This window comes from Electrophorus electricus, chromosome 1, assembly GCF_041902795.1.
Source record: "Electrophorus electricus isolate QZ-2024a chromosome 1, ASM4190279v1, whole genome shotgun sequence".
In the NCBI taxonomy this organism is placed as follows: Eukaryota; Metazoa; Chordata; class Actinopteri; order Gymnotiformes; family Gymnotidae; genus Electrophorus; species Electrophorus electricus.
In genome coordinates this window covers 33,224,893-33,238,689 of record NC_137497.1, presented here as the reverse complement: position 1 = coordinate 33,238,689, position 13,797 = coordinate 33,224,893, and the positions used below count along the sequence as shown (strand labels likewise).

The following is a 13,797-nucleotide window of genomic DNA, read 5'->3' as shown; positions in this document are numbered from 1 at the left end:
TGGCCCACCTTAGCAACCTTGTCTTATCACTATTTACTGCTACACATTCCCCACAAACAGCTCTGGCAAAAAATTTTGCTCCCCTGCATATTCCTGAACACACATGACCTCAGTTATCCATAGACTGTGTTACTCTGCCCCATCAGTAGTTTATAGCACAGTACTTGCAATGGTGGATCATTTTTCTAAATTATATCAATTCACTGCCTTCCAGGTAACTGAGCCTCTCTTCTCTAGTAAGTTTTCTGTGGTGTACCGGAGGACAGTGTCTCTGACTGTGGTCCCCAGTTCATGTGCCACAAGTGGAATGCTTTCATGGAGCACCTGGAAATTAATATTTGCCTAACACATAGTTGCAGTGCATTAACCAGACACTTGTGTTCCTCGTGAGTCTCTCTTCCTGGATCATGATTGTGAAAACCATTGAAGCTTATAACCCTTTCTGGCAGCACGTTGTTCAGTCTCACAAATTTTGTACTCATACATTTTGCCCAAGTAAAACCTATTAGCATGCATTAGCTGGTTCAAAATGCATACCAGTCCAGATATTTGATTCCAAAAGACTAAATAACAAATTTCCAGTGATGCATATTACCTCTCAGAATGGGAGGCATTTATACCAATTGATTGATGCTATGGGAACAGTTACAGTCATTACTGTTTTGACAAATTCATCTTTAGTATCCCACAAAATCTGTTCTAACATGAAAGTGAAAATAATAGATTCGTCTTACCTGGCTGGCGAGTTTGGAAGCTTCCTTTGCATGTTGAATATCACTTCTTGTCAGCAGGGCCTGATGGCTATAGACATGTACTTTGCTATTGTTCTTATAAGCCACCTGTGGAAACACAAATGACAGTGCACACATGTTTAGTACATATAATGAGCTAAAGAAAATTAGATGAACGTGACAAAAATATCACATTATATACATTATAATAGTCACACCTCACCTGAATTCTTTAAAGTGATAAATGTAATGAATTTGCAGAATTCTTATACACTTGTTCAGCATATGATCACAGAACACCCACTGAACTCTCAACACTCCTGACATTTTCAAGATGCACTGTTTAAGTATCAACTCTTTTAAAACAAGCTTTCAACTTGTGTTTAGCTGGTGTCTTGAATATCACTAGTCTACCACAACATTAGAATTTATCTACATCATCTGAAAAGAAATATCACCAGGAAATATTGACTGTAATTATTTATCAATGTAAATATTCCAAATCATCCAATAAGGTACTTATAGAGTAGAAATATACTCCCCCATAAATTATTAGCTAATGTATACCCAGAATGTGAATAAATAACAGTGCAAGGCTGAAAGAACTTACATTGCTCGCGAGTTTTGTAGCTTGTGTGGCATTGAGAATGTCTGGCCTGTCTGACACCTCATGGAACTTATGCAGCTCCTGTTTCCCCTTCCTGTAGATCACCTTAAAAGACAAAACACATAATAAAAACTTACTGGCTGAACTGAACAAAAAAACAAAACAAAAACATATCTTACAGCAAAATAGGTTGAAATATGTCAACATTCCTCCCCCTGTGCCACTTATTACATTTAGCTGACACTTTTATCCAAAGGGACATGCAATTGTGTTCAGGTATAAACTGAGCAATTTGGGGTTAAGAGCCTTGATCAGAGGCCCAGCAGTAGTGGGGCTTGAACTAGCAATCTTCTGATTACAAGGCATTATGTGCACCTGTACCTCCCATGCTAGTAACAGCAAGCAGAAAACAGCTGTAGCCACAGCTGCTATATGAGTCTATATTCTCCAGGGCTGACATATCAATGGATCAATGTCTTGTCTTGATTAAATAAAATTCTGTCAACTGGGTAAATAAATGCATTCATTCATGCCTTTAATTACACATTTATTTATGAATTCATTAAATTAAACCATTATGAATTAATTACATTCATTATTTATGAATTAATTACATTAATTCATATCTATATGAAGAATTAACTTTCAAATGGCATTTAATGCTACAAATGTACCCTCCTGAGTTAAAGCCTCATCCTTTTTTATTGAAAAGCAAAACATGCAATGCTAGGAAACTATGTTTTGAAAATCATATGCGTGTGCATAGTTTAAAATTTGTAAAAAGTAAATAATAGTAAACTGTGCATTTTATTAGTGCATCTCAGCAACCAGTAGGCTAATTTATTCAAATGCATTTTCTTTTGTTTTGGTTTCTGTGTCTGTCCCTCATCTTGTCTTTTGGTTCTATGCCATTTGATTGTATCCAGGTATTTCTTGTTTCTGTTCATTTACCTGTGTATTTATACTCCATGTTCTCAGGTCCCATTGGTTGCTTGTTGATCTACATTTCCTGTTTACCCATGTTGCAGGTTCTCCTTTTATGAATATATTCTGTAATATATTCTTCTCTGTGCTTTCCTTTTTGTTTGTTTTCTGCTTTGTTTCTCTTTGTTCCCATTTTATCATGCATTCTGGTTATACTTCTGATTCCCGGTCACAGGACCACAGACATTAAGGATTACGATTTTGGATTTGCCCCTACTAAACGTTGCTCATCTTCTGAAATGTGTCCTGCCTCAGCTCATATGCTAAAGGTTAGAGTGTTTATCTTATAAATGAATAGTGTGTAACTGTCAGTAGGTAATAGTAAGCAGTAACCATAAAAGCACACCAGAATGTTGCAAGCATTGTTAATTTCAAAATGCAAGTAGGCACTTGTCTAATGTGTTTAAATGAATGGAGTCACACAGGCCTGCATAATTAATAAGATTAGTTCCAATGACAAGGCTATATTATGATGAGAGGCTGTCACAGCAGTATCTGGAAAAAAAAGATAAATTGTACTGCACAATTTTAAAAGTAGTTACGTTGCTCTGTTGCTTGTTGACCTCCATTGCATGGTCTACCTCTGGCAGGGTTTTCAAACTGGCATAGCTTGACTTTCCTTTTTCTGCATTGTACTTTTCCTTATACAATCTCTATAACACATAAAATGCACATAAGAATTTGATCACATACACAACCATTTGCATGTGTAAAAGATCCATAAACAACTCTTGTTCAAGAAACAAGATATACAGTATCCATTCACAACCTTCTGTACACTATTCTGCACTTCAGAAATGTCCTTGGTAACACCTACCAGGTAACATGCAGTCACACTGAAGGGTTTGAACTTGGAGGCACATGGTAAATGTAACAGGCTCATACTACTTACACACATGATGATACAAATCTAAACAGAGAGCTCTGATGCTGATTCAGTTCACAGACGCATTTTACTATGCTGCACTTCAAAAAGCAAAGAGAAGCTATAGTTGCAGTACCTTCGGTCACATATTGTTTGTTATTATACAAATTATGGGCAGCTGTGACAAAATCTGCAGCAAAATCCTTTATACGAATAAAATGAATGAATGAGTTAGTTTTTGGGTCATATAAATCATAATACGAAGAACGCTTACGTTGCTCTGAAGGTTGCTGACTTCTTTAGCAAACACTGTCTCAATAGTCTGTGGCATCTTGGCATAAAGACACACTTTTGCATCTTTCTTCCCTCCTTCTTCATAGCTTTTCTATATCAAACAAAAGGTTCATAGAGGGTAAATATCCAAAAACATCAACAGACTTGTCCAACTTGCAAGCTGTCTTTGGGTTAGAAATATATCTTTGATTAGTCTTTGACTAGTCAACCAAATGCCTGATAGAATAAATAAAGCTACTGTTACATAGCCTGCAAATAATTTAGATAATAAACATAATTAATGAATTAGATAATGAGGATATAAGTCTGTGACTTTCTTTTTCATATTTAGCTACAAGAGAGTTACAAATACGTTGGCAATAATCAAACAATTTACTATCAGTCCAATGCCAGGATTTCCATTTATGTCATTATTATTATTATTCTTATTTTCATCTTTCATTATAAATTGGTTATTGTTATTGTTATTGTTTAAGATCAGACTTAAATCTCTCTCTCACGCTCTCTCTCTCTCTTTGTCTCTCAAGGTATAAGTGTGTGTGTGTGGTAGACTAGGTGTCTGCACATATGTGTACCTATACTTTGCTGTATAATAGGTGTGGATATACATGAGATAGGTGTGGGTATACATGAGAGAAAGCGAGAGCCTGTGTGTGTGCATATATGTGTACCCATACAATATGTGTACCTTGCTGTATAACCTGTGTGTGTGCAGGTGTGTGTTCACGTGAGGGAGAGAATGTGTGTGCAAATACATGTACCTTGCTGTAAAACCTGTGTGTGTGTGTGTGTGTGTGTGTGTGTGTGCATGTGTATATCTATACCTTGCTATATGACCTGTGAGTATGCATGCACATATATGTGTGTGTGTGCATATATGTATATCTTGCTGTAAAAGTGTGTGTGTGTGTGTGTGAGAGAGAGAGAGAGAGAGAATGTGTCTGCATATATGTGTACCGGGCTGTATAACATGTTTGTATGTGTACCTTACTGTATAAGTGTGTGTCTTTGCCTGTGTGTGCACATATGTGTACCTCGCTGTATAACCTCTGTGTGTGTGTGTAAGAGTGACTGTGTGTGCTCATATGTTTACCTTGCTCTATGAATGTGTGTGTGTGTGTGTGTGTGTGTGTGTGTGTGTGTGTGTGTGTGTGTGTGTGTGTGTGCATATGTGTGTGTGTGCATATGTGTGTACCGGGCTGTATAATATGTTTGTGTGTGCCACCTTGCTGTATAAGTGTGTGTGCTTGCTTGTGTGTGCACATATGTGTACCTTGCTATATAAGAGTGTGTGTGCATGTGTGCGTGTGTGTGGATATATGTGCACCTTGCTGTATAACCAGGAAAGTTCCTTGGCATGCTGTGTGTCTCTGGTTTTAGGAAGACAGGCATACAGGCAGGTGGCCATCTCTTTCTTCCCTTCTTGTTTATACTTATGCTGGTAAAAAATAAAAATGCATGACTTTGATACAATCACACAATGTAAAAATGCAATATATTCTCATGCAGAAATTATATTCTTACAAAAAGCACAAACTTGTATGCATTGGGGAAAACAACTATAATAAATGTAATGTGTATTTGAGATGAAAATAAATAAACAATGAATTATACATTGTTTGATCAGGTGTGCACACAAATTTAAATCTTCCGCAAATGTACCCATATGAAACTGTGAAAATCTCTCTATTAATAGGTCTTGATTTTTGAATATTACAAATATATGACAAACTATAAATGTTTAACAGGTTCAGTTTTCAGATTTTTACTTTGCAGTTTCAAGCCAAACTAAACTGGTATATTTCACTTAAAATCCAGTGAAAAGTGAAAGTTAACACAGAAAAAATCATGGTGAAGGCCACCTCACTCAGTGTGGGAGCCAGTTCTTTAGCAAAGTGAGTCTGAAGGGTTTCAGGCAGCCGAGCATACAGGCAGGCAGACAGATCCGAACGAATCCCTCCTCGGTACTTTTTCTGGAATTCAGAAAAAGAACCAGTTGATCTGTATGGAGTGCATGATTGATGAAACACACAAAACAAATAACACATAGAGTATTGGTTGTTATAATGGTTATACAGGTTAGTGATCCCTCCCCAACAGCCCAATACACACACACACACACATTTTACTCACATACCTCACTCTGTATTTCAGCCACTTGTTTGGCAAATTGCATTTCTTGAGTATTGGAGAGATGGGAGAAGATGCTTTTAGACATATCTTCCTTTCCTTTCTTTTTGTACTTAATCTGAAAGATAAAAGTTTGAAATGAGGGAATAAATAGTTTTTTTAAGGATACTCTCCTGCTGGATTTGTGAAACATTTCTGTAGCTATATTACCGTGCTGAGTTTCTGTTCCTTAGATTTTCATATTTTCCTAGATATTTCTGCCTTGTTAATAACTCTTTGAATAAATATGGAGTCGTTCATATTTAGCCCTCCAGTCAGTGTTTATTTAGCCCTGCTTCTGATTGAGACTATGATCACTGGAACAAATATACATACAATGTATATGTATTTGACAATCTAGTCCTGCTATAAAAAGAAAAAACTGAATGAATCTTCAACAGATTAATAATACACTTTTTAGATATAAATTCACCTTCATTACTACTGTATACCAAGATAATTGAACATAACCTGTCAGTGCAGTTAACCATATGATTACAGAATGAAACCTTGACCAAATTTACTATCTTCCTTTTTGGAGTCTATTTGAAATCCAGAATTGTACAGTCTCGGGATACGGGAACATAAACTTCAATTTTATTGTATTCTTCTCTTTTTACTTGGCACTATGGGAAACAGTGTATAAAAGCTTTACGTTATCCCTTATAGAATTATACTATTGAAATTCCTAAGTGTGTATGTGTGATATATATAAATAATTTGATAATGTGTGATTAATCAACCCTGTTTGATAGTTTATGTTTTCATGTAACACATGACTGTTTATAATTCTGATGCAGATATATAAAATATAAAGAACACACCAGTTTGCAGCCAATTTTGGATTTTGTGAAGTGGATTCTATTTTAATGACTGAATGTAGTTGTTTAGCTTTGAACCCACCTCACTCTGCAGTTCAGACACTGTTTTAGCAAACCCAGTTTCAATGGTTTCTGGCAGCAGAGAGTACAGGGAGTTTGTCAGTTCTGTCTTGCTTTTCTCCTTGTATTTATTCTAGTAATAAAACATTAAATAAGTACATTAAAATATACTCGATGTATTTTACTCAGATATATTTTAATGTATTTTTAATGACCAACCCGTTCACGGGTGTTCACACTATACCTCACTCAGAAGCTGAGAAACTGCTTTAACATGCTGTGTTTCCACTGTGTCTGGTAGAAGAAAGTAGAGAGCAGAAGACACTGCCTCTTTCCCAGCCTTCTTGTATTTGGCCTGAAACAAAAGGAAGCACTTCCACTTGTAAATAAGACATTTTGTGATGGAGTGGGCACCCTTAATCTTTATGCAATTGTGTAATTAATAAAACAGTTCTTAATCTCCATAATTCTGAAATTTAATATTTTGATATTTTAATATTCTAATATTTTAATATTTTGATTAAAATATGAAACAGTATAGTTGTAATATGGACTGACTGAGGGGCGGACGCAAATGCTGAATGAAATTTATTCAGGGCAAATCCACGACCATAAACAGAGAAACAGAGGAACAGTCTAGGGTTGTAAAGCCAGGCGAGTCAGATAATGACATATAACCAGCGTACATAACAAACGTAAAAAAAGACACAAAAGCTAATCATGGAGGCAAAAACAAAAGAACAAAGAGGTAAAAAACAAATTGGCTACAAAGTGTGTAACACACACAAAGAACATAAATGAAGGCTTATCACATAGACACATAATGTAGTACAATGACGAGCAAAACACAGGGCTTAAATTCTAGGGATAACTTAGGTAAACTGGAAACAGGTAAAACCAGTAGAAAACTAAGAACAGAAACAAAGTGGATGAACAGAATGAAAACAAAGACAAGGTTGACGTCAACCCTGTCATTGTTTTAATTCTGTTCATCCACTTTGTTTGGGACCGCGATGCTATTGAAGGGGAATTGTGACAATAGTTCTACAATTATGTCGCTTATATTCACATAACTTGCTGCAGGCTAGAAGTGACTGTGGATTCATGTAGCTCTTACAAGAGTAGGGCTCAGAAAATCTAGATAGTTTTTAATGTTGTGACAGGCTGTGGCAAGGCAAATGAAAAGAACATGGGGCCCAGCAGATGAGGCAATGTAGTCACTGGTGATATAAATGAATATTACCTCACTCTGGATATGGGACACCATTTTAGCAAACTGAGTCTCTGTGGTCTCTGGCAGCAGACAATAGATACTGGATGAAGCTTTCTTCTTCCCATCATCTTTATACTTTACCTGGAAAATAGTCATGGATTTTATTCACAATACTCCTCAATTAACTGTTTAGAATTAATAATGTGGCTTGATTAACTATATATTAGGCATCTAATTCTACACATTTTAATTACCATTTTGATAACTCTCCTTTTTAGGGTCTTTAGAAGCTTTAATTTTGAAACCTTACAATACCTCACTCAGTAGAGCTGAGATCTTGGCAGCAAACTGAGTGTCAGTGGTATATGGAAGCTGAGAGTAGAGATTGCAAGAAATGTTCCTTTTACCACTTTGTTTATACTTGTTCTGTCAAAGAAAGAAAATCATTCACTACATTAAAGTTAAGAAATTATGTTAAGAAAGAGTAAAACATTTCATTTGAATGGATATTGACCAGTTCTAAATTGTTATGTATTTCAGATAACACAAGTTCAGTAAAAACCAGGTATTTCCATGTCATGTTCCAAAAACACAACACTTTATAAGCAACCAAATGTCCCCAGACTAGCTGAGCTCGACGGTGCATCACTTCACACACATGAAGAGCATAAAATCATATAAAAGAACATTTGAAAGAGAAAGGGAAGAAATTAATGGGTGATGAGGGGATGAAGGGAAGAAGGGATGAAGGAAAGAGACTACTTAAGGTACCTCACTCTGCAGTGCCGAGGCCTGTTTGGCATGCTGTGTCTCTTTGGTTTCTGGTAACAGGTGGTAGAGAGAGGTGGCGGCCTCTTTTTTCCCAGCTACTTTATATTTGCTCTATGTCACAGACATGTTGTTATATAACACTTGTATTCACAGTTAAAGAATATGTGATGAATTTGGTTACTTGCGAAGGAGCAGCATTTTAACAAACCTTTCATTATAACAGCTGAAGGACTACAGACAATTAGCTGTTCTTTACTTTTAAAAAAAGGTTGATTAATCTAATCTGGAATTTAAACCCTTTACTGTCTTAGAAAATATCCATCTTTTCCAAACACTTTTTGTTCTTTTTGAACTGATTGTTATCATCAGTTGCAATCAAGGAAAATGTGAAAAGGTTTCACATGAAATTAAAATGCTGAATCTGTAACATAAGACATGCTTAAAAATAACTTCTACTCTGTCAAAATGGAATGATAACCAGGAAGATAACTGAGAAAATTAGGAAACCCTTTATCAGGTTGTCTAAAACTAAACATAGGACTTGTGTCTGGACAGTGTGTACAACACTAATAGGCCTGCTCCCTTTTCATTCTGTCAGTCATTATGTAGTGCAACTACAGGCTTTTACCATGGTTTCTCTGTTAATTCAGCTTCTTTCTACTCAGTTGCCTAGTTAATGTTAGAGTAACATTAGCCTAAACAATCAGAATATTTAAGAAAATAATTTATTTTATTTGGATCTCAGTTAACTATTGTGACTCTCTTTCTTTGTTTTAATCTTAAAAATGTTTTTTCAAATTAAACTAATAATACATCTCATTAGCAACAACCTGTACATGCTTCACACCCTGAACGCACTACTCATCTGCGCACTGAACACGCTACACACCCAACACACCGTACATACCCTGCATACACTGAACACACTACACATCCTGCACACACTACAAACCCTGCACACCCTGCAAACTCTGCACACCCCGCACACTCAACTCATACAACACACCCTGCACACCCAACACACACAGCACACCATGCACACATCAAACATAAACAACTTTCACAATGGCTACTAGAGCCAGAGAGGTCAAAGATGTTACAGAAATGAGGTGTGTGGAAACATTTTAAATGACTATAAAAATTGGGGTTATGGTTATACATAAGAATAATGATCTTTATCTCAGCTCCACTCAGTAGGCTACATATCATTTTCATGTAGGGCATAGTAATGTTAATACTACTAATATTCTTGTTAATGATGTTTAATTAATTAATTAATTTAATTTATAGCACCTTTCTCATATCCAAGGTCACTTTACAGACACATTTCCTAACTTAGGGAAACAAAGAAAAATGTATTAACACCCACCTCACTCAGCACTGGAGCCAGTTCTTTAGCAAACTGTGTCTCAAGGGTCTCGGGCAGCTGAGAATACAGGCAGGCAGACTGATCCATTTGGCTTTCTCTTTTGTACTTATTCTGCAGTAACAATAACAAAATGGTCGAGTCAGACATCTCAAATCTCAAGTTTTACATTTTGCTCTGTCAATATAACAAATTATTTTATGTTGCGCATATTACAAATTACAAAACTAATGGACATGAAAAGCATTGAATAGTTTAAGGATTCCCCTCAGTTCCCTTCAGTTACTCCCCTATTACACTCCATCAGAATACTGAACACCAGTGTAGAATTACCATTCCTACACAATATTTGAAATAATCTAGACATTCACTATAGTCTTGGTGTGAAGCATTGTGTGTGTGTTGAGCTGTCACAACTAATTTCTCCTGATATGCTAAATGCACTCTGATTATTGTCTTTCTGTGTTTTCATGTTCAATCTCAGTGTTTGTGTCCTAACTGATTGCTCTTCAGTGTGTATCTGTGGCAAACAGGCCGTTCTATTTAAATGGAAAATACTGAAAAGTTCAAGTATAATATCACAATGTTGACAATACATAACATTATATATATAGTGTGTGAGAGGAAAAAAAGAATGTCTATTTTTGTCACTGCACATTTGGCAACCACAGGAAAGACTATATACCATCACAGGAAATCATAAAATTATTCATGATTAAGATTCCAGCGTGACCTACCTTGCTCTGTAGCTCTGACTGCTGTTTTACAAACTGAGTCTCCAGTGTCTCTGGCAGGGCCGAGTAAATGCTCTTCTCCTTCTTTCCCTCCTCTTTATATTTGACCTGAAAGAGGATTGACTGTCCTGATAACAGAACTGATATAAGGTTTGAGTTTCATTCCTTTGTCCACTCAACCCTATATATTATTATATATAAATGGAGACTTCTTTTTTAAAAAAAAGAAAAAAGAAATAGCAGTAAAGAATAGTGACTTTCATTTGTCACACAATTATGAAAAAAATAGATTTAAACAATAAAGAAAAGCAAAAAATAATTCCTTCACTTTAATGAAACATTACCAAGCAATTATCACTTAGTATAAGCATGCCATAGTGGAATTGAGGAAACCATCAGCCAGTGGTCATGTGACCTGGTAATTTTGAGATAGAAAAGAGAATGATGTTTCCATTTTAATGGTGATTTTGAAATAGGGAAGTGGGTAAATATTAGGGGAGCTTTTGAACTATGGGGCTTGGAATACAAAACAAAAGATTGTATAAAATGTATAACAACACATGCCAAAGATTTCTCTAATGGAAAATTGATAATAACAGGGAATATTATGTCATGGCCTCATACATTTTGGTTTTACCTTCAGTCTTCCACTAAAGGCATTCACACACCAGTAAATGTACTTCCAAACTTTTATGAAAAATAGATTACACAATAAATATTTCTGAATGTGAAGTGTAATTCTGAGTTCATCCATTAAATAGTTCTGAGAATTGTTGGCTGCATTTTCCTGAATGTTAAGACTTGACTGGCCATTAAAATCAAGTCAAATATTTTTGCATTCACATCAGCAAGCCTATCAAATCAGAGCAGACCTATCAAATCACATCCGTAGGCACATCAAATAACAAATACGAGAGTTTAAAAATATGACACAGATGTATTATTTTCTAAATGTCAGACTTGTCAGGCAAATGACAATTGTGTGCAGCCATACATGACTGTAAATGTTGGAAAGCCTTGCAGCAAGCTGGGTCTCCATGGTGAGTGGAAGCAGAGCGTACAGACTACATGTCAGAACTTTCTTCCCACTTTCCTTATATTTCACCTATAGTGGAGGAAAGTTTAAACAGACATGAGCCAGTAGGATTTATACAGTTTTCTCAAATGTAGTCAATCAAAACATTTTTGGTGTGCAGATTTTTAGTTTTTACTGAAGCTACAAGGTAACATAGCTTACAAGTCCAGGAAACTTCAGTCCAATACTGGTCATTTAGCACTATTCAAGCTAATTCTGAATCATTCCACATTTGCGTCTGAGCTGATTGAGTTGTTGAGTAATCTTATATAGACCCGCATATGTGCTTTTATGACACTGTTTATCATACCGTTGTCTGTAACATTGAGACAAAATTCTTGCTTCAGGATGGCTGTTATTTAGCTATGCAACATAATATTATGTCATAGAGTGTCACAAACAATATAAGCAATATTACTAAGTCTGTCAAAGACAATTTGCCATCACCTAATACTACAAAAAGACTGAGAATCTCAAGTGATGTTCCAAATTATGTTTTTATTTTTAAATAAAGCAAATTAAAATCAAAGTAAAAAGGTGCAGGTAGTGACCAAACAACACTGAATTTTTCAGAATTGCAGTAAAAATTTACCTCACTCTGTAACTGGCTGACTTCTTTAGCATGTTGAGTCTCCAGGGTTTCTGGGAGCCGAGAGTAAAGAGGCCTGTACGCCTGATCTTCACCTGCTTCTTTATATTTTGACTGAACATACAAAGGAATTTATGAGTATAAAAGTGTACTGTATGAATATATCTTAATGAGTCATATTTCATGTAAGACATAAAGCAACCATAAAAACAATTAAATATTTAAACTATTTACTTAACTTAAATTTTATATAATGTATTGTTAGGAATTTGGGCAGTAACATTCCTGCCACAAATTAAGAATTTCCTTAATGAACTCTGCTGCTACAAAATGTTATCTATTACATTTTTCTGAGATATGAATGAGTCTCCTCCGAGTATATAAAAAAAAATGTCTCACCTCACTCAGTAGTTCAGACACAGCTTCTCCAAACTCAGTCTCTTGTGTATTTGGAAGCTGAGAGTAGCTACTGGATGAACCAATTGCTCTCCGCTTCTCTTTGTAATTGACCTAAAGACAATTAAAACCTTTAAAATGCTCTGAAAGTATAGGCAAGTATCAGTTGTCTCTAAACTGAAATGATGACTGTGCTATTTATTTATTTATTTTATTTATTTATTTTGCTGTCTCAGAGCTACAGTGTCCCAGGTTCAATTCCTGGCCTATGTGGAGTTTGTATATTCTCCCTGCTCTCTGTCACATCCCATAGATATACATGTTAGGTTGATTGGCATCTCTATATTGGCTGGGTGTATGTGTGTGCAGGGTTTGTAAGCTGAATTGCTGCATTTTATAGTCATTATACCTTTGTATCTCTTTAATGCACATGTGGCAAAAAATTGATTTACCAACCTTTAGTGTCTTATTTTTTGTTTTAAAAACCATACACCTGTGTCTATGTTATGAATCTTCTACCATCAAAATGTGCAATCAAGCTTTTTAAGACAGACATTGACTGACATCTTGAGTCTGTGCAAGCACCTGGCTCTGTAGTGCTGTGATCTCTCTGGCAAGTTGAATTTCCATGGTGTCAGGCATCTGGGAGTACAGAGATACAGCCTGCTCCTTTTTCACACCCTCTTTGTAGTTAAGCTGATAGTAGATTAATCAGAACAGTCATTGGGAACAGCCCAATTTCTGAATTTATTCAAATTCAAATGAAATATTTTTTTAGTTTGTGTACTACTACACTCTTACATTACTTTGAAGTTGGGACACCCTTTTGGCGTGCTGAGTCTCTAGAGTTTCAGGTAGTTGAGAATAGAGAGCGATAGGTGTGGCTTTCTTCCCTGCTTCTTTGTATTTACACTAATACACACACACACACACACACACACACACACACACACTCACACACACAGGAATAATAAAGTTCATTTATTAGTTGTGAAAGAGATTTATACAAACTGATTTTTCTGGTAGACAATGTAACAAAATGAGTAAAAAACTGTACAGCAATAAACAGAACTGATTAAGATAAATAAACAGGATATAGTCAGAAACATGGTGAGCACACAG

The 13,797-nt window shown here is 35.7% G+C and overlaps 1 protein-coding gene across 9 annotated transcripts in view; it reads right to left on the bottom strand.

Moving 5' to 3' along the window:
* The window catches only part of LOC113571919 (uncharacterized), a 51,581-nt gene that overhangs the window by 25,292 nt on the left and 12,492 nt on the right, over window positions 1-13,797 (bottom strand). For all 9 annotated transcript variants that reach the window (XR_014124134.1, XM_081715782.1, XM_081715789.1 and 6 more), the window contains 19 exons: window positions 13,477-13,587; window positions 13,261-13,371; window positions 12,679-12,789; window positions 12,283-12,393; window positions 11,610-11,720; window positions 10,619-10,723; window positions 9,885-9,995; window positions 8,516-8,626; window positions 8,060-8,170; window positions 7,775-7,885; window positions 6,776-6,886; window positions 6,554-6,664; window positions 5,619-5,729; window positions 5,344-5,454; window positions 4,809-4,919; window positions 3,462-3,572; window positions 2,865-2,975; window positions 1,342-1,443; window positions 735-839 (listed from right to left, as the gene is read on the bottom strand). Coding sequence is in view for 8 of the 9 variants with exons in the window: in XM_081715782.1 (XP_081571908.1) it covers window positions 735-839; window positions 1,342-1,443; window positions 2,865-2,975; window positions 3,462-3,572; window positions 4,809-4,919; window positions 5,344-5,454; window positions 5,619-5,729; window positions 6,554-6,664; window positions 6,776-6,886; window positions 7,775-7,885; window positions 8,060-8,170; window positions 8,516-8,626; window positions 9,885-9,995; window positions 10,619-10,723; window positions 11,610-11,720; window positions 12,283-12,393; window positions 12,679-12,789; window positions 13,261-13,371; window positions 13,477-13,587 (2,088 nt within the window). In the remaining variant the exon portion in view is untranslated. The remainder of the gene's footprint in view (window positions 1-734; window positions 840-1,341; window positions 1,444-2,864; window positions 2,976-3,461; window positions 3,573-4,808; window positions 4,920-5,343; window positions 5,455-5,618; window positions 5,730-6,553; window positions 6,665-6,775; window positions 6,887-7,774; window positions 7,886-8,059; window positions 8,171-8,515; window positions 8,627-9,884; window positions 9,996-10,618; window positions 10,724-11,609; window positions 11,721-12,282; window positions 12,394-12,678; window positions 12,790-13,260; window positions 13,372-13,476; window positions 13,588-13,797) is intronic.